Genomic DNA, 25,180 nt, shown 5'->3' with positions numbered 1-25,180 from the left:
CCCGGGCTCCGCCTCCCGCTCCTCCTCCGCCTCCTCCCCTTCCCTGACTCGCCCCTGGGGAGGGGTGGGTGGGTGGGGATTATGGGCCAGTGGCGGAGTCACTGTCGCTTCAGCCAGGCTGTGGAGCGGACGTACGCGCCTGGTACCCCGGGCGGGGGCTCCACTTGGGTAGGAGGAGGTGGAGGGGAAGAGAAGTCCTCCCTGCCCTCAACCTTTCAAAGCTCTGACACCAAGGGCTAGGAGACTGACACAGAGGGGAGCTAAGGTCTTCCTGCTCAGCTGCCTGAAGAGGCCAAGACACTGGAGGGCCCTGAGCCCACCGCACCAGGGGCCCCAGCAGCGCCTCAGTTGCCTAAAGCAACAATTTCAGTGACCAGTGCAAGGCCTCCAGTTGCCTAGACAACGAGCCCGGGGTCAGAGCAAGGACCCTTCCAGCCACCTGCCTGGACTGCAGTCTCAGGCACTAGTCCCAGCCCAGCGGGTGCCAACCAGGTGACATGCCGGTGCTCTCCACCCCCCGGCCTTCGAGGGTGACCACGCTGAAGCGCACAGCCGTGGTCCTGGCCCTCACCGCCTATGGAGCCCACAAAATCTACCCCCTGGTGCGGCAGTGCCTGGGTCCAGCAAGGGGCCCTCCAGGGCCAGCAGGGGAGCCCGCGCAGGAGGCCTCCGGGGCAGCAGCCACAGCAGCCAAGGCCAGCGTGAACCGGGTGTTCCTGCAACGACTCCTGTGGCTCCTGCGCCTGCTCTTTCCCCGGGTCCTGTGCCGGGAGACCGGGCTCCTGGCGCTGCACTCGGCTGCCCTGGTGAGCCGGACTTTCCTGTCGGTCTATGTGGCCCGCCTGGATGGACGTTTGGCCCGCTGCATCGTCCGCAAGGACCCACGGGCCTTCGGCTGGCAGCTCCTCCAGTGGCTCCTCATCGCCCTACCTGCCACTTTCATCAACAGTGCCATCCGCTACCTGGAGGGCCAGCTGGCCCTGTCCTTCCGCAGCCGTCTGGTGGCCCACGCCTACAGCCTCTATTTCTCCCAGCAGACCTACTACCGAGTCAGCAACATGGACGGGCGCCTTCGCAACCCTGACCAGTCCCTGACAGAGGACTTGGTAGCCTTTGCTGCCTCTGTGGCTCACCTCTACTCCAACCTGACCAAGCCGCTCCTGGACGTGGCTGTGACCTCCTACACCCTGCTTCGGGCAGCCCGCTCCCGCGGAGCTGGCACAGCCTGGCCCTCGGCCATTGCTGGCCTCGTGGTATTCCTCACCGCCAACGTGCTGCGGGCCTTCTCACCCAAGTTCGGGGAGCTAGTGGCAGAGGAGGCGCGGAGGAAGGGGGAGCTGCGCTACATGCACTCTCGTGTGGTGGCCAACTCGGAGGAGATCGCTTTCTACGGGGGCCACGAGGTGGGGCAGGTTGGGGCGCTGGGAGGCATGAGGAAGGCCTGGGGTGGGGGCACAGCGTGGATGCAAGAGGGGGCTGAGAACAGACAGGGCCCTGGGCTGCAGAAATGGAGAAGCAGGAAGACTGGTGGGGGTTGCCTGGTCCCAGCCGCCTGCACACTCCAGGCCACTTCTGCTTCCTCCCTCCTGGGCAGCACCGCTGGCCTTGGGCTGTGGATCCTAGCGGTTCGGATTCAGAGCTCCCACCTTGCGCACTCCAGCAGACCACTGGGAGCGGGACGAGTGGATGCACGGCCTCCTGGCCAGCCCTTCGGCCCTTTGAAGGCCGGCCTAGGGCCCGCGTCTGGCAGCTGGGCATTATGGGCATGACTCAGCCCACGCGGAGATTAACAAGCAGCGCCCAGCGTGGCAGTCGCAGCGCTTAGGGTCACAGCCGCCCCCAAGGGCCCACTGGCCCGGCCGTCGCTGCAGCGGGACGCACTTCCTGCCAGCCTGCCCCAGCGTGACCGCCCTTCCGCCCGGCCCCCAGGCACAGCTTCCTGGGCGGCCAGCCTGAGGGGGGGCGCAGCAAGGTTACTCCCGGCCAGCACTCCCTTTATCTCGCCTCGCCCCTCCCCTTCCTCGTGCCTGGGGTTGCAGCTGCCTCAGGCCCTGCTCCCTGCGACTCTGGTTTCGGTTCTCCTGGGGGGAGGGGCACGATGGCCTCTGCTCCCTGAAGGCCTGCATGTGTTCCCAGGACCCCGACCTTGTCTTGGTGGCTTTGCACTGGGCACAGGAGCAGACTTCTCCTGGACCAAAACGGCCTGTCGTCAACCTTCTCCGCAGGGAGGGGCGTCCTGGGCCAGGAGCTGGCTGCTGATCAGGGGAACAAGTGCCCAACACTGGGCTGTGATCCCCTCTGCCCGATCCTCCTCTCCTGCATGCAGGCTGGCAGCGCCTTGGCAGGCAGCTGTGGCCTTGGGTGAGGTGCTTGGCACATTCCCCGTGGCTACATTATCAGCTCTGGCTGGCACACTTGCCAGCTCACAGTGCAAGTCCAGATTGCCAGGGTGCTCGGAAGATGCGGGCTCGATGCGGGCTCGTTTCAGGAACGGGAGACTTGGCCCGAGGCCCTGGGTGGGGGTAGGCAGGAGAGACATTTGAAGGACTTCCCCTTGGCCAGCTTCAATACATAGAGGCCACCCAGGAGGTCTGCTTGCCTGGGTGGATGAGGAGCTGGGTGGGGGAGGGAGAGGAGGGGGTGACGGGCCACAGGGTGGGCTGAATGCGCTGGCTGTGCAGACATATGTCGCACCCCAACCTCACTGGCTGATGTCCCCACGGACACTGGCCCAGGCTCAGATCTCCAGGTAGGGCAAAAGCGACTGGCTGGCTAGTGGAGGGCTCTATAGCAGAGCATTCTGTTTTTATTGGAATTCCCATGGAGGGGTCATTTCCACACACACACACCCTCTTATTTACTTGGGAACAATTAAAAGAATCTTATTCTCCTAAGGACTCTGGCAACCAAGAACCAAACCCATTGCCAACTCATAGTGACCGAGGAGCACCTGGTCAATTCAAACTGCCGACCTTTTGGTTCATGTAGCTCTTAACTACTATGCCACCAGGGTTTTCAAGGGCTTTGGCAGCGTGATTCAAATTCCAGCAGTGCTTGCTACCTCCATGCTGTGTGACCTTGGGCAGGGCACTTTGCCTCTCTGGGCTTCATTGGCCTACTGTACAATGAGCACATTCGATGAGGCGGTGCGAGAATCAAATGGAGAGCCTAGTGCGAAAGCACTTGGCAAAAGGAGCCAGTCTGGGCAGTCGGTTGGGTGTGGAAAGGCCAGGCTGGGCGTCCAGAGGGTCCCTGTACTGAGCCAAGAAGTCCACAACCCAATGGCCCCCTTTGCCGTCACCACTTCTGGAGACCTCCATGTCTCCACAGTCTGTTGGTCTGCTGCTGCCACAAGGAACCCTCTTCCTCTCTCCACCCTCTCTCTTTTTTGGGCCCTGCAGGACCCATCCACCAAGGCCCCTCCCCCCCACCCTGTCCCCACCCTGATATGGCAGGTGGTAGCCAATGGAGGAATGGGAGGGGAGGCTCCACACCACTGTGGAGCCAGCGGGCTGGAGCCGGAAGCTGGCCTGAGGCAGAGGGCTGTGGGCTTGGGGCAGTCCAACATGGAGCAAGGCCAGAGGGACTGGCTGTGAAGCGCGCCCTCGTGGTTTCTGTGGGAAAATGCAGTATAAGTTCTCACTACAAGGAACTTTGGAAAAGTAGACTGGCAGGGCAGTGCCTAGGGAGGGAGAGACTGGGCTCAGTGTTCTCAAAACCAAGGTGCTACCAGTGCCACTGCTTTCGGTCTCCGTGCCTGGGAACCAGGGCCAGGAGGAGGGTGTTGGGACGGAGGCCCCCAAATGATTGCCCAGAGTATGGGCTCCACAGAGGCTAGAAGCTGCCCAGAGCAAAGAAGGGAGCGTTGAGCGCCCCAGCCCCAGTCAGGGTGAGTTCCTTTGTCACTGCTGCTGTGCCCCAGTGCTAGAAACTTGGGCAAGCCCCTGCCGCTGGTTTCAGACCCGTCCTCTGTAAACACAGCCCTGTTGTAAGCCTTGTCAGACCATTGAGTGGTGTGGCCTGTGTGAGCAGTGCTCTGGGTCCTCTGGGTTGTCGCCCAGCCCGGCCATTCTCACCAGGCCGCTGGCTCTCTGGTGGCCCGCAGGTAGAGCTGGCCCTGCTGCGGCACTCCTACCAGGACCTGGCCTCACAGATCAACCTCATCCTGCTGGAGCGCCTGTGGTACGTCATGCTGGAGCAGTTCCTCATGAAGTATGTATGGAGCGCCTCAGGCCTGCTCATGGTGGCTGTACCCATCATTACCGCCACTGGCTACTCGGAGTCAGGTGAGAGCCAGACCCTGGGCCACGGGCTAGTCCTCCAGTCAGCTCCTCAGTGTCCTTCCCCCTGCGTGTGCCTCGCCTTCATAGCGCTGCTCATAGCCATGCCCAGGGACTGCACTTCAGGGTGTCCCTTCACCACCCACGTGCACCCTCGTTCACATGTCCCTGCCCTTGAACCTGCTGCCACTTGAACGCGGGGAGACAGAGAGTAGAGCAGCATCCACTAGTGTGCCTTTGATTCTCCATCCGTAGGTTGCAAAGGGAAGTGATTTGGCCAGAAGGCCTTGCGGGAGGGGGAAGCCTGACCTGCCTCTTGTCTTAGCCGTTCAGGTTTCTTTATTTTCATTTTGTCTCTCTACTGATCTGAAAGGTATACGTTCTCCTTTTAGTCTTTAGCAGTTACTGTTCAAACGTCACCACGCATCATTGAAAAGAGGCTTAGGTTAATCGATAGCTCCCCTCCTCCTTGGAGCACTGCCACTCCAAGAGCCAGTCCCCCTCCCACATGTTGGTGGGGCCCCGGGGGAAGCTTGGGTGCCCCTCGTTTTGAGACTTTGCTGTTGTTTTATCCAGTCTGTGCTTGTTCGAATTCACCCACGTTTACCAATTTCTCTGCCCCCATCCCTCCCTTCTGTGTTCGGTTACCTCCTTCTAGGTACACATCTTTTGAACACATTCTTTTGGCGTGGTTTTGTTGGGGAAAACTCAATTTTCTTGTTGTCTGAGAATGTCTTTTTTTCAGCCTTTTTTCCACATCAGAATTTAGCTGAGTGTAGAAGTTGAGGTTAGCAGTTACTTTCCCTCAGGGCTTTGACAATATTTTATCGGCTTCTCGGTTCTGTAGCTGGTGAGAAATGTTAGCAGCTCTATTGTCCTTCCTTTATAACCTGCATTTTCTCTCTAGTGCTTTTCTGATCTTTCTCTGTGGCAGTTTCACTAAGATGTGTTTAGGTGTGGGTTTCTGTTTATTTATCTTGCTTGAGACTTGGGTAGTCTTTGAATATTCAGGGTTTTCAAGCATTCTGGAAAATTCTCAGATATTATCTATTCAAATATACTCTCTCTTTCTGGAACTCCTGCTGGGTCTCTCGCTATTCTTTGAGTCCCTTCATCTCCCTTCACTGTTTCCCACCTGGCACTATCTGTGCTGACTTCTGGGCGATTTCCATAGATGATCCTTCTGCTTGCTAATTCACCAATTTTCTCTTCAGCTGTGTTCACTTGTTTTTAAAATTTCAGTGAAAGGAGCCCTGGTGACACGGTGGTTAAAGCACTCAGCTGCTAACCAAAAGGTTGGCAGTTCAAACCCACCAGCCACTCTGCAAGAGAAAGATGTAGTGGTCTGTTTCCATGAAGATTCCCACTGCTGTCGAGTCGATTCTGACCCCTAGCAACCCTGAGGGACAGAGTAGAACTGCCCCATAGGGTTTCCAAGACAGCATTCCTTACGGAAGCAGACTGCCACATCTTTCTCCCACAGAGCAACTGGGGTGTTCAAACTGCTGACCCTTCAGTTAGCAGGTAAGCACTTTAATCACTGTGCCACCAGGGCTCCTCTGAAGATTACAGCCTTGGAAACCCTATGGGGTAATTCTAGTCTGTTCTATAGGGTTGCTGGGAGTCGGAATCGACTCAATGGCAGTGGGTATTCATTTCTACAAGGGCGATTTGATTCCTTTTCAAATATGCCTGTTTTTTAAGTCTCTTATTTTCTCATTTTTTTACTGCCACTTTTATACTCTGTATTACATTACCCATGCAGCGCTCTCTGTCTACTGAGGTCTTACTGGCCTCCTTATGCCCTCAAAACCCCAGGTATGTTTCTGCCTCAGGGCCTTTGCACATGCTGCAGGCTGTGCCAGGAATGCCCTTTCGTTCGACCTCTCTCTCTGAGCTTTGCTCACTGGTGCCCTCTCATGAGGCCTTGTCCTGACCACTGTCCCACCTTTCTGCTCCCTGGCACCAGTCACCATCAAACACCCCAGCTCTTTCACATCTCTGTCAGGTTTCTCATCTCTCTCCCTGCCTTGGACTGTGAGCTCCAAGAGGGCAGGAAGTTTTGTCTGTTTGGGCCCTGCTGTGTCCCCAGTACCTGGTGGCTAGCAAGGGCACCAGGCACTCAAAGGAGGCTGAGAGTGCTGGGGGCTGGCGGGAAGGGTTGGTTTTCTGAGGGGATGGTGAGCAGGCAGGCACTTGTCCATGTGGGGAGATTTCAGTCAGGCTTGTCCTCCTGAACCCACCACTTTTGCGGCCCACTGCCCCTGGACTCCGGTGGCTTGTGCTTGCTGGCACCAAAGGCTGGAGGGCCTGGGAAGATGGTGGGGCCAATGGCTCCCAGCTCCAGCCCAGCAGCCTTGCTGGGAATGGCCACCAGGTCTCCTGCTCCAGGTTCCTGCTTTTAGCTGCCTGGGGCTCCTGGGACCCTGCAGAGAGCAGGAGTGCCATTACCTGCCAGCATCCATGGGACGGAAGACCGCACACCTTGCCCTTTCTCCACAGTGACTGTCCACCTAAGGACAGCAGGGGAGGAGGGCTGTGCCCCCTCTGCCTGTCAGAGGCTGTGTCCCTGAAGGCAGGTGCAAAGGAAGCCCTAGGCCCTTCAACTGCTGGGACTAACCCCCTTGCCACTGCCACCACTCATGTCCCAGATTGTGAGGCATTCTGTCTACCGTCCTGCCCCTTTCCACCTTGCTCTGTAGGCCATCTGCCCTGAGCTGAGTTCCCCGTCCCTCCCCTCCTTGCCCACAGGGGTCCCCCTGCATGTCTGTCTTGGAACCTTCCTGCCCTCCCCAGAGGACAGGCACTGCTCACTTATCCACACCAAGGAGTTGGCCGCCTCCTTGTTCCCCATTGCATTTCCTGAACAGTTCTTATGGGAAAACTCTGCTCCTCTGGGGCTCCAAGAGCCAAAGAAGTTAGGCCATGGACGAGAAAGGGGAGGGACCATGGGGTCTAGGGTGGGTTCTAAAAGCAAGTGAAGACAGGAGCAGGCTCCTGGGGAGAAAGAGGTGCCAGGGACTGGCGTTCTCACCAAGGTCAAGGAATACGGTACAGGAGGAGATGAGAGGGAAGTGGGAGACAGCAGCTGAGGGGCAGAAAGTGGGAAACTTGCATTTGAGAGGCCCGGTATGGCAGGTCCAGGGGGGATGATCCCGGGAGGGGCTGGGAGGGGCTGGCAGCAGCAGCGCGGGATGGAGGGTGGGGAAACAAAGCCAGGCGCCCACTGGCTCATTTTTTTAAACAGTCTTACTGAGATGTAACTCGTATACTATACAATCCCCCTGTTTAAAGTGTGCAGTTCAGTGCTCCTTAGGATGGCCACAGAGTTATCACCACTATCTAATCCCAGAACATTTTCATCACCCTAAAAAGGAAACCCCACATTCATTAGCAGTCACCCCATTCCTGTCTACCCTAGCCCCAGGTAACCACTAACGTACTTGCTGTGTCTCCGAACTTTCTGTGCTGGACATTTCACATAAATGGAATCATACAGCAGGTGACCTTTTGTGTCCGGCTTTTCACTGAGCGTCATGTTTCCAAGGTTCATGTGGCAGCATGTATCAGGACTTCATTTCTTGTCGTGGCTGAGTAACGCTGCATTGTACGCGTGCACCACGTTTGCTTTCTCTCTTCTTCTGTTGTTGGGCACTTGGGTTGTTCCCACTTTTCGGCTGTTGTGGGTAATCCCGCGATGAATGTTCACGTACAAAGATTTGTTGGCATACCTGTTTTCGGTTCTCCTGAGTATATACATGCCCAGGAGTGGAATTGCTGGACCACATACAAATTCTACATTTAACGTGTTGAGGAACTGCCAGACTTCCACAGAGTCTGCACCATTTTACATCCCTTCTTGCAATACGTGAAGGTTCTACTTACTCGGCATCTTCGTCAAGACTCGTCGTTATCTGTTATTGTTGTTGTTGTTTAACACATTAGCCATCCTAGCGGGCGTGAAGTGGTGTCTTATAGTGGTTTTGGTTTGCATTTCCACAGCGATTAATGTCGAACATCTTTTCATGTGCTTGTTGGCCGTTTGTATATCTTCTTTGGAGAGATATCTGTTCAGATCCTTTGCCCGCTTTTTCGTTCGGTTATTTCTCTGTTTGTTGTTGAGTTGTAAGAATTCTTCATATATTGTGCATGCTAGATCCTCACTGGATGTAGGATTTGCAAATTTTTTTTCCCAGTCTGTGGGCTGTCTTTTTACTTTATTGATGATGTTCCTTGACACACAAAAGTGTTCAATTTTTATGGAGTGCAATTCATCTGTTTTTCCTTTTGTTGCTTGTAAATTTGGTATCCAAACTAAGAAGCCATTATCAAATTCAAGGACACGAAGATTTATGTCTTCTTCTAAGATTTTTATAGTCGTAGCTCTTACATTTAGGCCTACGATCCATTTTGAGTTAACATCTGTGTATGGTGTGGGGTAGGGGTCCCATTTCACTCTTTTGTACGTAGAGATCCAGTTGTCCCAGCATCCTGTGTTGCAAAGACTGTTCTTGCTCCATAGTGGCTCATTTTGGACTTCCCATTGTCTCTGCCCCTTCCCTTCTTTGCCCTCAGTAGACTCAGAGGCAGTGAGAAAGGCTGCCTTGGAGAAGAGAGAGGAGGAGCTGGTGAGCGAACGCACCGAAGCCTTCACCATCGCCCGCAACCTCCTCACGGCTGCTGCGGATGCTATTGAGCGTATCATGTCATCGTACAAGGAGGTACCCCTGGCTTGACCCCCACCTTCCCACTCCCCTCTCCTCCTCGCTAACAGAGACTGAGCCAGGGTGGCTGTCCCCACAGGTGACAGAGTTGGCTGGCTACACAGCCCGAGTTCATGAGATGTTCCAGGTCTTCAAAGACGTCCAGCACTGTCATTTTAAGAGGCCTGGGGAGCCGGAGGATGCTCCAGTGGGTCCTGGGGCCGTTGTGAGCTCTGGTGTTCGTGTGGAGGGGCCTCTGAAGATCCGAGGTAAGAGTTTCCCTGCCCAGAAGTGCCCCTTCTTGTCTTGGCCCTGCTGACTTGCTGCCAAGCTCCTCCTCCCCTCCTGCCCTTCCCAGCAGCCCCTGCCTCAGCTTGGACACTTGGGTTATGGCACCCCCACCCCCGTCAGTCCACCAGGGAGGGGAGGGCTGGCCAGCAGGGTCTTGGAGGACTTCCACTGCCTTGAGCTGGGCTGTAGGGAGGGTTTCAGGGGAGAGCCATGGGTCAGAAGGCCATCCTCCTCAGAGTGGTTGCTGCCACCAACCTGCTGATCCACCACGTTCCTTCCGGGTGCCCTGATCTGTACTTCTCTTTGCCAAAGGGGGGATGTCGTTCTGGCATGGAGGTGGTCACTCACCCACCCAGCGTGGTCCAAGAGAGCTCAGGCAGTGTACAACCACAGGCAAGGTTGTCCAGCCAGCTACAGTACGAGCCAGGGGCTACAGCAGAGAAGGCCCAGAATTAGATGCTGCCTTCAGGTGGTGGGGGGGGGGGCTGCAGAGCAGGAGGTGAGACATGGTGCCTTGGGTTCTAGAGGCCCAGAAAAGCAGCTGTGCTGCCCCTCCCCTGCCCAGAGCACAGTGAGGGTACACCAGCACCTGGGCAGTTAGGGAGGGGCAGCATAGGTGTACATGGAACCCCGCTTTGTGGGAATGATGCCCGCCCGCCCTCCATCATTTCCTTTCTCCAGGCCAAGTGGTAGATGTGGAGCACGGCATCATCTGTGAAAACATCCCCATCATCACACCCACGGGAGAGGTGGTGGTGGCCAGCCTCAACATCAGGGTAGGTGGAGGCAGGGAGGACAAATGCTGCCTCAGTAGGGCTGCGTGGCAGGGGCAGGTACGGCAGCGCAGGCGCCGGCCCATGGGAGAGGTGGTGGTATCCGGCTTCAACATCAGGGTAGGTGGAAGGGGGGAGAACAAGTGCTGCCTGGGTAGGGCTTCGTGGCGGGGGAGGTGGGGCAGTGCAGGCGACTGCCCACGGGAGAGGTGGTGGTGGACGGCTTCAACATCAGGGTAGGTGGAGGCAGGGAGGAAAAGTGTTGCCTGGGTAGGGCTGCATGGTGGGGCCATGTGGGGCATCCCATGCACATGCCCACCGGAGAGGTGGTGCTGGGCAACCTCAACATCCGGGTAGGTGGAGGCAGGGAGTACAAGTGCTGCCTGGGTAGGGCTGCGTGGCGGGGGCAGGTGGGGCAGCCCAAGCGCCTGGCCACGGAAGAGGTAGTGGTGGCCAGCCTCAACATCAGCTTAGGTGGAGGCAGGAAGGCCATGTTCTGCCTGTATATGGCTACGTGGTGGGGGCAAGTGGGGCAGTCAGGTGGCAAGCCCACGGGAGAGGTGGTGGTGGCCGGCCTCAACATCAGGGTAGGTGGAGGCGGGGAAGAAAATAGTTTCCTGGGTAGGGAGCCTGGTGGGGGCAGGTGGGGCAGCCAGGGGCCCGCCCACGGGAGAGGTGGTGGTGGCCAACCTCAACATCAGGGTAGGTGGAGGTGTGGAGGACAAGTGCTGCCTGGGTAGGGCTGCGTGGTGGGGGCAGGTGGCGCAGCACAGGCATCCGCCCACGAGAGGTAGTGTTGGCCAGCCTCAAAATCTCAGGGTACGTGGAGGCAGGGAGGACAAGTGCTGCCTGGGTAGGGCTACATGGTGGAGTATGTGGGGTAGCCCAGGCGTTTGCCCACTGGAGAGGTGGTGCTGGCCACCCTCAAAATCAGAGTAGGTGGAGTAGCTGAGGACAAGTGCTTCCTGGGAAGTTCTGCGTGGCGGGCGCAGGTGAGGCAGCCCAGACGCCAACCCACGGGAGAGGTGGTGGTGGCCAGCCTCAACATCAGGGTAGGTGGAGGCAGAGAGGCCAAGTACTGCCTGGGTAGGGCTACGTGCTGGGGGTTGGTGGTGCAGCACAGGCGCCCGCCTACTGTAGAGTTGGTGTTGGCCAGCCTCAACATCAGGGTACGTGGTAGCGGGGAGGACAAGTGCTGCATGTGTAGGGCTGCGTGGCGGTGGCAGGTGCGGCAGCGCAGGCGTCTGTCAACAGGAGAGCTGGTGTTGGCCAGCCTCAACATCAGGGTAGGTGCAGGCGGGGAGGACAAGTGCTGCCTGGGTACGGCTTCGTGGCGGGGGCAGGTGGGGCAGCCCAGGCGCCTGCCCACGGGAGAGGTGGTGGTGGCCGGCCTCAACATCAGGGGAGGTGGAGGCAGGGAAAACAAGTGCTGCATGGGTGGGTTGCGTGGTGCGTACTGTTGAGGCAGCCTACATTCTTTCCCACGGGAGAGGTGGTGGTGGCCAGCCTCAAGACCAGCGTAGGTGGAGGCAGGGAGGCCAAGTGCTGCCTGGGTAGGGCTATGTGGCGGGGGCAGGTAGTGCAGCTCATCACCTACCCACGGGAAAGTTGGTGGAGGCCAGCCTGAACATAAGGGTAGGTGGTGGTGGGGAGGAGAAGTGCTGCCTGGGTACGGCTTCGTGGCGGAGGCAGGTGGGGCAGCCCAGGCACCTGCCCACGGGAGAGGTGGTGGTGGCCGGCCTCAACATCAGGGTAGCTGGATGTGGGGAGGAAAAGTGCTGCCTGGATAGGACTACGTGGTGGGGGCAAATGGGGCAACCTAGGGCCCACCCATGGGAGAGGAAGTGGTGGCCAGCCTCAACACCAGGGTAGGTGCAGGCAGGCAGGCCAAGTGCTGCTTGGGTAGGGCTACCTGGTAGGGGCAGATAGGGCAACACATTGGGCTGCCCACGGGAGAGGTGGTGGTGGCCAGCCTCAACATCAGGGTAGGTGGAGGCGAGGAGGACAAGTGCTGCCTGGATAGGGCTGCATTGTGGGGGTACGTGGGGCAACCCAGACACCTGCCCACAGGAGTGGTGGTGGTGGCTGGTCCCAACATCAGGATAGGTGTAGAGGGAGAGGACAAGTGTTGCCTGGGTAGGGCTGGGTGGCAGGGGCAGGTGGGGCAGCCTAGGCGTCCGCTCACTGGACAGATGGTCTTGGCCAGCCTCAAAATCAGGGTAGGTGGTGGCAGGGAGAACAAGTGCCGCCTTGATACGGCTGCTTAGTGGGGGCAGGTGGGGCAGCCCAAGTGCCTTCCCACAGGAGAGGTGGTGGTGACCAGCCTCAATATCAGGGTAGGTGGAGGCAGACAGGACAAGTGCTGCCTGGGTAGGGCTGCATGGTGGGGGCAGGTGGGGCAGCCCAGGGCCCCCCCACGGGAGAGGTGGTAGTGGCCGGCCTCAATATCAGGGTATGTGGTGGCGGAGAGGACAAGTACTGCGTGGGTAGGGCTGCATGGTGGGGGCAGGTGGGGCAGAGAGGCACCCGGCCTCGGGAGAAGTGGTTGTGGACAGTCTCAAGATAAAGGTAGGTGGAGCCGGGAAGGACAAGTGATGCCTGGGTAGGGCTTCATGGTGGGGGTACGTGGGACAGCCCAGGCACCTGCCCACGGGAGAGGTGGTGGTGGCCAGTCTCAGCACCAGGGTAGGTGGATGTGGGGAGGAAAAGTGCTGCCTGGGTAGTGCTATGTGGTGGGGACAGATGGGGCAGCCTAGGGCCCGCCCACAGGAGAAGTAGTGGTGGCCAGCCTCAACATCAGGGTAGGTGGAGGCGGGCAGGGCAATTGCTGCCTGGTTAGCACTGCGTGGTGGGGACAGGTGGGGCAACCCAGGGGCCTCCCCACGGGAGAGGTGGTGGTGGCCGGCCTCAACATCAGGGCAGGTGGAGGCAGAGAGGACAAGCGCTACCTGGGTAGGGCTATGTGCCGGGGTCAGGTGGGGCAGCCCAGGTGCCTGCCCACGGGAAAGGTGGTGGTGGCCTGCCTCAACATCAGCAAAGGTGGAGGCAGGAAGGCCAAGTGCTGCCTGGGTAGGGCTGTGTAGCGGGGCCAGGCAGGGCAGCCCAGGGGCCTGGCTACATGAGAGGTGGTGGTGGCCGGCCTCAAGATCAGGGTAGGTGGAGGCGGGAAGGACAAGTGCTGCCAGGGCAGGGCTGCATGGCGGGGGCAGGTGGGGCAGCCAGGCGCCTGCCCACGGGAGAGGTAGTGGTAGCCAGCCTCAACATCAGGGTAGGTGGAGGTGGGGAGGACAAGTGCTGCCTGTAGGGCCAAGTGGTGGGGGAAGGTGCGGCAGCCCATGCGCCTTCCAACGGCAGAGGTGGTGGTGGCCAGCCTCAACATCAGCTTAGGTGGAGGCGGGGAGGCCAAGTTCTGCCTGTATATGGCTGCGTGGCGGGGGCAGGTGGGGCAGCCCAGGCGCCTGCCCACAGGCCAGGTGGTGGTGGCCGGCCTCAACATCAGCTTAGGTGGAGGAGCGGAGGACAAGTGCTGCTGGGTAGGGCTGCAAGGCGGGGGCCAGTGGGACAGCACAGGCAGGCAGGGGCAGGTGGGGCAGCCTAGGCGCCGGCTCACGGGACAGATAGTCTTGGCTAGTCTCAAAATCAGGGCAGGTGGAGGTAGGGAGAACAAGTGCTGCCTTGGTACGGCTGCTTAGTGGGGGCAGGTGGGGCACCCCAGGCGCCTGCCCACGGGAGAGGTGGTGGTGGCCAGCCTCAACATCAGGATAGGTGGAGGCGGGGAGGACAAGTGCTGTCTGGGTAGGCTGCGTGGTGGGAGCAGGTGGGGCAGCCCAGGGGCCCACCCATGGGAGAGGTGGTGGTGGCTGGCCTCAATAACAGGGTAGGTGGTGGCGGAGAGGACAAGTGCTGTGTGGGTAGGGCTGCGTGTTGGGGGCAGGTCGGGCAGGCAGGCGCCCGGCCTCTGGAGAAGTGGTTGTGGACAGTCTCAAGATAAAGGTAGGTGGAGCCGGGAAGGACAAGTGCTGCCTGGGTAGGGCTTCATAGTGGGGGTACGTGGAGCAGCCCAGGCGCCTGCCCACGGGAGAGGTGGTGGTGGCTGGCCTCAACATCAGGGTAGGTGTAGGCGGTGAGGCCAAGTGTTGCCTGGGTAGGGCTGGGTGGCGGGGGCAGGTGGGGCAGCCTAGGCACCTGCTCACTGGACAGATGGTCTTGGCCAGCCTCAAAATCAGGGTAGGTGGAAGCGGGGAGAACAAGTGCTGCCTCGGTGTGGCTGCTTAGTGGGAGCAGGTGGGGCACCCCAGGTGCCTGCCCACGGGAGAGGTGGTGGTGGCTGGCCCCAACATCAGGGTAGATGGAGGCGGGGAGGACAAGTGCTACCTGGGTAGGGCTGCGTGCCGGGGGCAGGTGGGGCAGCCCATGCGCCTGCCCACGGGAGAGGTGGTGGTGGCCGGCGTCAACATCCAGGTAGGTGGAGGTGGGGAGGACAAGTGCTGCCAAGGTAGGGCTGCATGGTCGGGGCAGGTGGAGCAGCCCTGGCGCCTGCCCACGGGAGAGGTGGTGGTGGACAGCGTCAACATCCAGGTAGGTGGAGTCAGGGAGAAGAAGAACTGCTTGGGTAGGGCTGGGTGGTGGGGACAGTTGGGGCAGTCCAGGCGACTGCCCATGGGAGAGGTGGTGGTGGCCGGCGTCAACATCCAGGTAGGTGGAGGCGGGGAGGACAAGTGCTGCCTCGGTAGGGCTGTGTGGAGGGGGCAGGCGGGGCAGCCCAGGCGCCCGCCCACGGGAGAGGTGGTAGTGGTCAGCCTCAACATCAGGGTACTTGGAGGGGAGGAGGACGAGTGCTGCCTCGGTAGGGTTGCATGGCCGTGGCAGGTGGGGCAGCACAGGTGCCTGCCCAAGGGAGAGGTGGTGGTGGCTGGCCTCAACATCAGGGTATGTGGTGACGGAGAGAACAATTGCTGCCTGGGTAGGGCTTGCGTGGTGGGGGCAGGTGGGACAGCCTAGGGCCCGCCCACGGGAGAAGTAGTGGTGGCCAGCCTCAACATCCGGGTAGGTGGAGGCGGGGGGGGACAAGTGCTGCCTGGGTCAGGTTGCGTGGCCGGGGCAGATGGGGCAGCCCAGGCGCCTGCCCTCAGGCGAGGTGGCGGTGTCAGCCTCAACACCAGGGTAGTTGGAGGCGGGGAGGACAAGTGCTGCCTGAGTAGGGCAGCGTAGTGGGGGTAGGTGGGGATCCCAGGCACCTGCCCACGGGAGAGGTGGCGGTGGCCTGCTTCAACATCAGGGTAGGTGGAGGCGGGGAGGTCAAGTGCTGCTTGCTTAGGGCTGCGTGGCGGGGGCAGGTGGGACAGCCCTGGAGTCTGCCCACGGGAGAGGTGTTAGTGGCCGGCCTCAACATCCGGGCAGGTGGAGGCAGGTAGGACAAGTGCTGCCTGGGCAGGGCTGCGTGGTGGGGGCAAGTAGGGCAGCCCAAGCGCCAGCCCACTGGAGAGGTGGTGGTGGCCAGCCTCAACATCAGGGTAGGTGGAGGCGGGGAGGACAGGTGCTGCCTGGGTATGGCTTCGTGGCAGGGGCAGGTTGGACAGCCCTCGCGCCTACCCATGTGAGAGTTTGTGGTGGCCTACCTCAACATCAGCATAGGTGGAGAGAGGGAAGCCAAGTGTTGCCTGGGTAAGGCTACGTGGTGGGGCCAGGTGGGGCTGCCCAGGGGCCGCCCACGGGAGAGGTGGTGGTGGCCAGCCTCAACATCAGTGTAGGTAGAGGCAGGGAGGCCACATGCTGCCTGCGTAGGACTACGTGGTGGGGTCAGGTGTTGCAGCCCAGGCGCCCGCCCATGGGAGAGTTAGTGGTTGCCAGCCTCAACAGCAGGGTAGGTGGTGGCAGGGTGGACAAGTGCTGTATGGTTAGGGCTGTGTGGCGGGGGCAGGTGGGGCAGCCCAGGTGCCTGCCAACGGGAGAGGTGGTGGTGGCCAGCCTCAACATCAGGGTTGGTGGAGGCGGGGAGGACAAGTGCTGCCTGGGCAGGGCTGCATGCTGGGGCAGGTGTGTCAGCCTAGGCGCCCGCCCACAGGAGAGGTGGTGGTGGCCAGCCTCAACATCAGGGTAGTTGGATGTGAGGAGGACAAGTGCTGCCTGGGTGGGTCTGCGTGGTGGGGCCAGGTGGGGCAGCCCAGGCGCCCGCCCACGGGAGAGGTGGTGGTGGCCAGCCTCAACATCAGGGTAGGTGGATGCGGGGAGGCCAAGTGCTACCTGGCTAGGGCTGCGTGGCGAGGGCAGGTGGGACAACCCAGGCGCCTGCCCACTGGAGAGGTCTCGGTGGGTGGCCTCAACATCAGGGTAGGTGGGGGCGGGCAGAACAAGTGCAGCCTAGGTAGGGCTGCGTGCTGCAGCAGGTGGGGCAACCCAGGCGCCTGCCTTTTGTGTTTTCTAGCCTCAGCCCTTGGCATCAGGACCGGCAGGACTGCCTGTGCTTTCAGTAGCTGGTGCCCCCAGATCTGAGTGGCGGGTGGGCCAAAGTCAAAGTGATAGACCAACATGTCTCAGACTTAGTTCTTGGGCAGTGGAGTCAGAGCTGAGAAAAGAGCGTAATGATCACCAGCTGTAAAAATGGTGTGTTGGCAGCATAGTGGATACCCTGGTGGCTTTGTGGTTAAGTGCTGCGGCTGCTAACCAAAGGGTCGGCAGTTTGAATCTGCCAGGCGCTCCTTGGAAGCTCTGTGGGGCAGTTTTACTCTGCCCTATAGGGTCGCTATGAGTCGGAATCGACTCGGCGGCACTGGGTTTGGGTTTTTGGGTTTTGGCAGCAGTGTCTGACCTCCTTGTCTGACTTCACAAGGCTGATTGCTGTGAGGCATAAGTCAGACATGCCTCCACCCTCCAACCTTTTTTACCAGTTCTGAAACCAACCATCCCTCCTACGGCACCTTCTACCCTCTTGGGTTTAAGAGTTCATTGCCATGGCCACAGAGAACTCAGAGATCGTACTCACAGTTACGGGGTTTGTTACGGAAGTAACAGGTTACAATTCAGGATACAGTTCTTTGATCAGGACAGCCTCTTCTCCGCCGTGCCCACAGGCAGGCCTCTCTCTGGCCCTTGGGCTCTCAGCCCCTTGGCCCCTCTGCCCGGCCTCTGCCCTGCTTGGGCAAGTGTTACAAAGCTCTTTAGCTCCATCGATAAATGGCCAGAGGCACCCCACTCCACCAGTAAGCCTCTGCCCGAAGGTGCTCAGCTTTCTTGCTCAGTAGGCCGGGAAGCCCACCACACCATCTCCTGCACATCTCCTGGTTCTGCTGCCTCTTTTGCCGCCATTGCTCTGCTGCTGCTTCTTGCCATCCCTCACCATCTCCAGGATTACAGCTCTCTCTCACTCTGTCTCCTGAGTCTAGGAGAGTCTCAGCGTAGGGATCCTGGGCCCAAAGGATGCGCTCCCCTCCCAGCTCTTCTTTCTTGGTGATAGAGAGGTCCTCCTTTGTCCACCTCTAGGATGGCTCATTTTAAGTCTATCAAGATGGCAAAACTGACCGGTCCCCTCGTTAGGGTTCCATACACCTTATTGGCATGGTCTCCCCGCCCCCACAAGGGTGCCGTGCACCTTATTTGCATTATTAGCAAGCTGTCCAATCCCTTTGGTGGGCCACAAACACCTTATTTGCATAGTCCCACTCAGTCATTTGGTGGGAGTTACAAGACAATGGCAAGAAAGGCCATATAAAAACAATTTATTGTACTGTACCAGAATTGCCCAAGGGTCACCCTACCCCCTGCAGAAACCTAGGGCTTGGGAGCTCTGGGTCAACTCCAGCTGGTGGTAGAAGAGATGGCAGCTGTACTGCCTGGGCTCCGCCACTGCCTGAGTGGCCAACCTGGGGACTCGGCCCACCTACTTTGAAAAGACCCCATATAGGGCCTGTGTGCTGGGCCAGCAGCTGGACTCCTGGGGAGGACTGTCTGGCACCCGGCGGGCTTTCCAAAATCCCTGGCCAGCTAAGTCATCCCCTTGGGGCACCAGCTAGGGGTTGGGCAGGGTGGGGCGGCAATGGAGTGAGGGTGGAGCCAGGGAGGCAGGGGAAGAGCCAGAGGGAGTCATTCATTCCTTTTCAGCCAGTATTCCCTGAGCTCCTCTTTGGTGCCAGCCCCTGGGCTGGGCAGTGGAAACCAGTGAGGGTGACCGTGACTTTCTCAGGGACACGCCATTCAGATGTGGCAGAACGGGCCGTTGGCGCCTGCTGGCACCATGCTCTCTGGCGCCTGCAGGGCCTCGAGGACAGGCCAGTTCTTGTCCATTTCGCTACTTTCTGGGATACACCCCAGGCCTCTGCAGCCCCTTACCAAGAGGTGCAGAATGGCCCACTGTCCGCCCTGGCAGACGGAGCCTTGGGAAGGGGCAGAGGGGGTGGAGGGTGGAGAGGAGGGCGAGACCTATGCCTCCGGGCTCCAGCGCTGCTGCTGCCCCCGCAGGTGGAGGAGGGCATGCACCTGCTCATCACGGGCCCCAACGGCTGTGGCAAAAGCTCCCTGTTCCGGATCCTGGGTGGGCTGTGGCCAGCTTATGGCGGGGTGCTCTACAAACCCCCGCCTCAGCGCATGTTCTACATCCCCCAGAGGTGAGGAGCGGCGGGGTGACCAGCTGGGGCAGGGTGGTGGAAGGCCAGGGAAGCAGAGCCGCTCTTCCCTCGTACCTCCTTCTACTTGGTGGAGGCCGAGGTGGCAGAAAGTTGGGGCCTCGGGAGAGAACATCAGGACATGCCCTGAGTTGAGCTGCACCACGGCGCCTCCTCCTCCCTCCCTCTGCTCAACTCACTCTCCTGGTGGTTTCAGATGTGTGCAGCATGCATGCACACGTGTGTACATGTCAGGCACATATGTGTGCAGAGCATGTGTGCATGTGCGTGTGGTGGACGTGTAAGTTGAGTATAGTGTGCGTGTGTGCATGCATGCATGTGTGGCGTGCAAGTGTGGTGCGTATGCACGTGTGTGGTGTGTGCATGTGAGTTGTGTGTGCTGTGCATGTGATGTGTGTGTGCACGTGCCTGTGTGTGTGATGTGTGTGTGCCTGCATGCACATGCTACGTGTGTGTGCATCCGTGTGTGAATTTTCATGCACACTCTCTCAAACACTTTGTGGCAGGCACCCATGGGTGTTCCAGAGGGTTCTTTGTGGCAGGTGCCCGCTCAGTTCCAAAGAGTCCACAGGGAGGGGCCGGCCCTGGCCCTGGTGGACGCTCAGCCTTCCTGCAGGCCCTACATGTCTGTGGGCTCACTACGAGACCAGGTGATCTACCCAGACTCAGTGGAGGACATGCAGAGGAAGGGCCACTCAGAGCAGCACCTGGAGGCCATCCTGGACATCGTGAATCTGCAGCACATCCTGCAGCGCGAAGGAGGTAGGGGGCCAGGGCGGCCTCAGCTGTCACAGCATCAGGGCGACGGATTGCTCTTTGTTCCGAGACTCGGATGGGACCCGTGGCCACCCACTCTCACCCCTGGCCTCTCCCTCTTGGTTCCGGTACACGAAGATCACCCCGATGTCCAGGAGTCCAAAGTGCTCCGTGCTGGGGCAGGGCTGGCAGTGAACAGGTGACCCCAGGTGGGACGGGCATGTGCTACAGGAGGGAGGAGGAGGGAGAGTGTCAGAGGCCACCCCAGTAACAGCGGCGGGGAGGACAGCGTGGCCTGTGCCCTCGAGGCCTCTCCTGTGGCTGAGACAGAACAAGGGGTAGAGGGGCCTGAGAACGAGGCTTGGCTGGCAGGGAGGGGCCGGGCTGCAGGGAGCTGGGTAGGCCAGGCGGTGAGCTCGGTGTCCTCCTGGGAAGGGTTGCAGAGGCTGCGGTGAGGCAGCATTGCCTTGCACACGGGCAGTGAGAAAGGAGTGCCGGGTGCTGGAGAGAGGGGCCGGCCTTGGCGAATGGGCCTGCCAGGGCTGGGGGCGCAGGGGCAGAGTGTACCCCAGCTTGCTGGCATGCACCTGGGCAGACCAATCCCTGAGACAATGGAGGCCGTGGGAGGGAAGGGCAAGCCTGAGGCAAGAGGAGTCTGGCCTGGGCTGGACTGAGCTTTGGGGAGTCTGCAGTCCTACGGTGACAGCGGGGGCAGGGCAGCCGCAAAGACAGGAGTGAGGGCGGGTCTGGGCGCCAACTCCTGTTGTCCCTGTATAATCTGAGAGCAGCCTTGAACAACTCTCCCCCTCGCTGGACCTGTACAGGGCCTCGGCCCCAGCTGCCCTCAGTGTATGCGTTACTCTCTGCAGGGTAGAAGGCAGGTACAGGAAACAGACCAGGGCATGAGGAGTCTTTACCAGGCCCTGCCTGTATCAGAAAGGGATGTCATCAGAGCTGGCCCCTTCCTGCCCTGGTTGCCGTGGTGATGTGGAAGCCTTGTCCCCAGCCCTCCCCTGCCCTGGCCTTACCACTTTAGCTCGTCCTGTTCTTGATGGCACCCCTTGGGATCTATTAGGATTGGGGTCACTGTGATCAACAGACTGCACATAATGGCTTACATCTTTCACAGATTTATTTCACTGTGATGTAAAAGTGCTGAGAGAGGGAGGCCTTGGTTGGTGGGGGTGGCCCTTCGCCGTGAAGGCCTCAGAGTCACTCTGGTGCGTGTGGCCTCCATGCCTGAAGTCGCTTCATGGTTCAAGATGGCTGCTGCAGCCATCACATCCATATTCCAGGCAGTAAGATGGAGGAAGGGGCACGGGGAGAAAGGAGCAAGGGGCGCATACTATCTGTCTTTTAAGGAAGGCTCTAAAAGCTGCCACATGTGTAACATATTTACATCCCATTGGCCAGAATTTAGTCACATGGTCACACCTCACTGCAAGGCAAGCTGCCAAAACTTCTCTTCTTGTGGGAAGGGAGGGGCTGGGAAGAGGCGAGGGGCCATTTCTGCCACATGTCCCTGGCAGACGATCCCATATTCACCTGTTCACTCACTCACTGGAGCAGCCTGCACCGGCCTGGCCTGAGGGCTGTCACCAGGCAGTGAGCAGAAGTGCCCAGCTAGAGGCTTTTTATGAAGCGCAAATCTCTGGCTCCACTGGTGTGGTTGGTCCCCTCCTGCCAACCCCATACCTGGGTCCGGGCCCTCGCAGACACCCCTGCCCTGGTAGGAGTGAGCAGGTGGCCCCTCTCTCCAGGTTGGGAAGCCGTGTGTGACTGGAAGGACGTGCTGTCGGGGGGCGAGAAGCAGAGGATTGGCATGGCTCGCATGTTCTACCACAGGTGAGCCGGGGCAGGCGGGGGGCCCGGGGTCCCCTCAAGAAGGCAGGCAGCTGCATCTAGCGGCCAGGATGTGCAGAGGCCCAGAGACTGACTTGTGGCACCCTCCACCCCCAGGCCCAAGTACGCCCTCCTGGACGAGTGTACCAGTGCTGTCAGCATCGACGTGGAGGGCAAGATCTTCCAAGCCGCCAAGGACGCAGGCATTGCCCTGCTCTCCATCACCCATCGCCCATCCCTGTGGTAGGTGCCCCTCCAGGGTGGGGAGGGAGCGCCTTCTGTCATGGGCCGGGCGGGTGGCCCCCACCTCCCCTGTCTCCCCGCCAGGAAGTACCACACACACTTGCTGCAGTTCGATGGGGAGGGAGGCTGGAAGTTCGAGAAGCTGGACTCGGCCGCCCGCCTAAGCCTGACCGAGGAGAAGCAGCGGCTCGAACAGCAGCTGGCAGGCATCCCCAAGATGCAGCGACGCCTGCAGGAACTTTGCCACATCCTGGGCGAGGCAGCGGCCCCCGGGCAGCCCCTGGCCCCCAACCCCCCAAGCCCTGGGCTCCCCCAGGGTGCCACCACCTGAGGGGGAGCCCCAGCTCTGGGCCCTGGGCCCCCTTCCCTCCCCTGAGCTCTCGGATCACGTGAAGGAAACAGCAGCACGCACCCACCCCAGCAGTCCCTGCACACCTCTCCTCTCCTCTCCTCCCAGGCCAGCGAAATCACGTGCCCTTCCCCCAGCCCAGGTCCCTGTGTGATGCAAATGGTGAATGTGTGCAACTGCTAACCAAAAGGTTGGAGGTTCAGGTCCACCCAGAGGTGCCTTGGAAGAAAGTCTTGGCAATCTACTTCTGAAAAATCAGCCATCGAAGCCCTCTGGAGCACAGTTCTACTCTGAGACACGTGGGCTCACCATGAGTCGATAACTGTGACCTGTTAGCGTAGTTGAGTCCTTTACTTTTCCTCAGGGGAGCCCCACAGTCCTACCCCCACCCCGGTGCCGGTGAGCAGGCAGGGGTGAGCAGGGATCTCCCCACAGTGCCAGCTCCCCAGCGCCAACCCAAGTCTGTGCCGAGCCTGAGACACAAGTCCCCGTGCTATCCACCCCTTTGTCCCTCGAAGACCCTCTGCCCCATCCCTTTATTGCCACCACCCAGGGTGGCAAGCAGTGGGTCCAGCGCTGTGGGCACCCCTCCTGCCACAGAAACAGTTGCCCAGGGCCACAGCTAGGCAGAAAGGCAGATGGAGCGTGCCCGCACTGCCTCACAGAGCCCTTCAGAGCAAAGACTGCCTAGCGTTGGCTGACGAGCCTGACAAGAACGGAGCTCTGTCCTTCTCGGTCCCTAGCCTCCTCTCCTTCCAAAACCTAATTTATTGATTCTCTGTTTGTATCTGTCCTGATTGCCACGTGAGCCTCCTGCCAGTGGGGGAGGCAGGGCGGAGCAGCAGCCCACCTGGTGCCAAACTGCAGCCTCCAGCGCCACCACCTGCCAGCCTACACTGCCAGCTGCTCGCTGTGGCTCAGTGCCAAAGAGGGGTCTGCCGGGGGCACTGTCTGTGCCAAGCCGGCCCTCACCGGAAGAGGGGGACCCCACCGCCGTGTGCCTTTCCTGGCCCCTCAGCCCTCGGGCCGGGGAGCCTCCCTCAGTTCCCTGAGTAAAAACCTGCCATGGAAAATGCGGTCTGGCCTCCCCACCTCTGTCTGCTGAGCGTTGGAGGGAGTGGGAGGCAGCAGGGTGCTGCTGGGGGAAAAAAGGGTGAGTTTCGGAGGGAGTGGGACTCACTCCCAAGGCCCTCCAGGGAAAGAACTGTCCCTACCACCCTTTACTGCCCAGAGACACAGGCAGTGTGGTCTCTGCCCAGGACTCATACAGCACGAGGCTCTTGGGTTGCATGCAGCAGGGGCAGGTGGATTTGACAAAAACATTTCACAAAAATATGGGCTGAGCACAGGTAAGACGCTGGGAGGAGGGGACCAGGGCCAGCCCCTGTGGAGGAGAGAGTCTGGCCCAGGGGGCAGGGAGGGAAGGATGTCTAAAGGGAAGGATGGATGTCTAAACTTAGACCTGAAGGAGTGGCACACCAAAAAAAGGTGAATGGGGAGCCGTTCTAGAGCTTCTGGAAGAGGGAGCAGCTTATGCAAAGGCCCAGGGGTGCCGAGTGCAGAGGAAGGGAGGGCTGGGTCCTACAGGCCTTGTAGGCCACGCCGAGGAGCCTGGACGGCACCCTTAAGGCAATGAGGGCCACTGAGGAGTTTGCAGCACAATGGAAGACAACATTCTGCCTATGCTTTAATGCAGCTTGTGGGCTCTGTCTACAGGGCTATTTGGAGGGAAGCGAGAGCAACCACTTTGCCCTTGTGCAGTGCTGGTAGAAATAGAAAATGGGGCAGCCGCTGTGGAGAACAGTGTGGCGGTTCCTCAAAGGGTAAACATAGAGTTACTGTACAACCCAGCAATTCCATTCCCGGGTGTGTACCCAAGAGACTTAAAAGCAGGGACTCAAACAGAGACTCGTACACCAGTGTTCCTAGCAGCACTATTGACAGTAGACAAACGCTGGAAAGAGCCTAAATGCCCACCAACAGGTGATGGATAAACAAAATGTGGTCCACCCACACCGTGGGACATTACTCAGAATTCCAGAGAAGTGAAGTCCTGAGACGTGCCACGACTTGGATGGAGCCTGAATACGTTTATGTTGGGGGAAATGAGGCAACACAAAAGGACACGTACTATATGCCCTCGCTGGTAGGAAAAGACAAGTCTATAACATATGGAGACCCACGTTCCTTTGTGGTTACGGGGCAGGGAGTCAGTGCTCGGGGCCCCGAGTTTCTGTTTGGGGCGATGTAAAGGTTGGAAATGGATAGCGGTGTTGGTTGCGCAGCACGGTGGCGGTACAAAAATGCTACAACGGTGAGTTTTGTCACGCGGCTGCTGTCCCCTCCACAAACACAGAAGTGAGCAAGTAAGCGAGGACACTGCCTGCAGCAGCTGACAGCTACCAGTGAGGAGGGACGGTGGGGATGGGAGGGGGCGGGTGTGACGGGGTAGAAGAAAGTCCACGGGACCCGACGACGGATGGGCAGGCGGGCAGGGGACAGGCTGTGGCGGGAGGGGAGGGAGAGTCAAGGTGGCTCCTGGGCTTGGCTGAGTGAGCGGATGGGCACAGCGCCCTGCCCTTCGCTGAGAGAGAGAGTGAGCCAGCGCCGAGGGAGGAGCGGGGCTGGGAGAAGGTGAGTCGGCTGAGCGAGGCCGGGCAGCCCCCACGACACAATGAGGAGGTGATGGGAGCCCAGGGGAGCGCTCTAGCCTGGAGGTTCTCCGAGGGGACACGGGCCAGCAGAGCTAAGGTGGCAGGTGAAGCAGTGGTGTCAACGGCCCGGGGTGGAGGCACTCGGCCTCTCACTTGGCAAATGGGGGATTGTTCTTGTTGCTATTAGCTGCCATCTAGTCGGCTTCGACTCATGATGACCCTATGCACAACAGAAGAGAACACCGCCCGGTCTTTGGCCATCTTCCCAGTCATTGGTTAGCTCGTGAGCCCACAGTGGCAGCAGCCGCTGAAGATGTTAAGTGCCTTCCAACCTAGGGGGCTCATCTTCCAGCACTGTATCAGACAATGTTCTGTCGTAATCCACAGGGTTTCATGGGCTAATTTTTGTATGCAGGTCACCAGGCCTTTCTTCAGCATCTTAGTCTGGAAGTTCTGCTGAAACCTGCCCACCATGGATGACCCTGCTGGTACTTGAAATAGCGGTGGCATAGCTTCCAGCATCACAGCAACACACAAGCCCCCACAGGACGACAGACTGACAGACATGGCGGGGGGTGGTAGATGATGGACACCCAAGCAGTGCTTGCTGAGTGATTGACAGACAGACATTTACTACGGGAGATTCACAGGCTGAAGGTGCTGTGCAGAAG

The 25,180-nt window shown here is 59.5% G+C and overlaps 1 protein-coding gene across 3 annotated transcripts; it reads left to right on the top strand.

The window, feature by feature from the left end:
- The first annotated feature begins 98 nt into the window (after positions 1 to 98).
- ABCD1 (ATP binding cassette subfamily D member 1) lies at positions 99 to 22,930 on the top strand. 3 transcript variants are annotated; one of them, XM_049871909.1, is made up of 10 exons: positions 99 to 1,403; positions 4,106 to 4,286; positions 8,859 to 9,001; positions 9,084 to 9,252; positions 9,956 to 10,050; positions 18,502 to 18,647; positions 19,282 to 19,427; positions 21,182 to 21,266; positions 21,381 to 21,506; positions 21,591 to 22,930. In XM_049871909.1, exons 1-10 carry the CDS (start codon positions 498 to 500, stop codon positions 21,835 to 21,837), a joined length of 2,244 nt encoding a protein of 747 aa, XP_049727866.1. In that variant the 5' UTR covers positions 99 to 497; the 3' UTR covers positions 21,838 to 22,930. The 3 variants fall into 3 exon arrangements, 2 of the variants coding, with proteins under 2 accessions (XP_049727866.1, XP_049727864.1); XM_049871907.1 differs by having other exon boundaries at positions 8,856 to 9,001; XR_007515812.1 differs by lacking the exon at positions 21,591 to 22,930 and having other exon boundaries at positions 8,856 to 9,001; positions 19,282 to 19,620; positions 21,381 to 21,467.
- Positions 22,931 to 25,180: the final 2,250 nt, after the last annotated feature.

The sequence above is a fragment of the Elephas maximus genome, chromosome X (genome assembly GCF_024166365.1).
Source record: "Elephas maximus indicus isolate mEleMax1 chromosome X, mEleMax1 primary haplotype, whole genome shotgun sequence".
NCBI lineage: Eukaryota > Metazoa > Chordata > Mammalia > Proboscidea > Elephantidae > Elephas > Elephas maximus.
The sequence above is the reverse complement of the archived record's forward strand: the minus strand, read 5'-3'. Positions and strand labels throughout refer to the sequence as shown.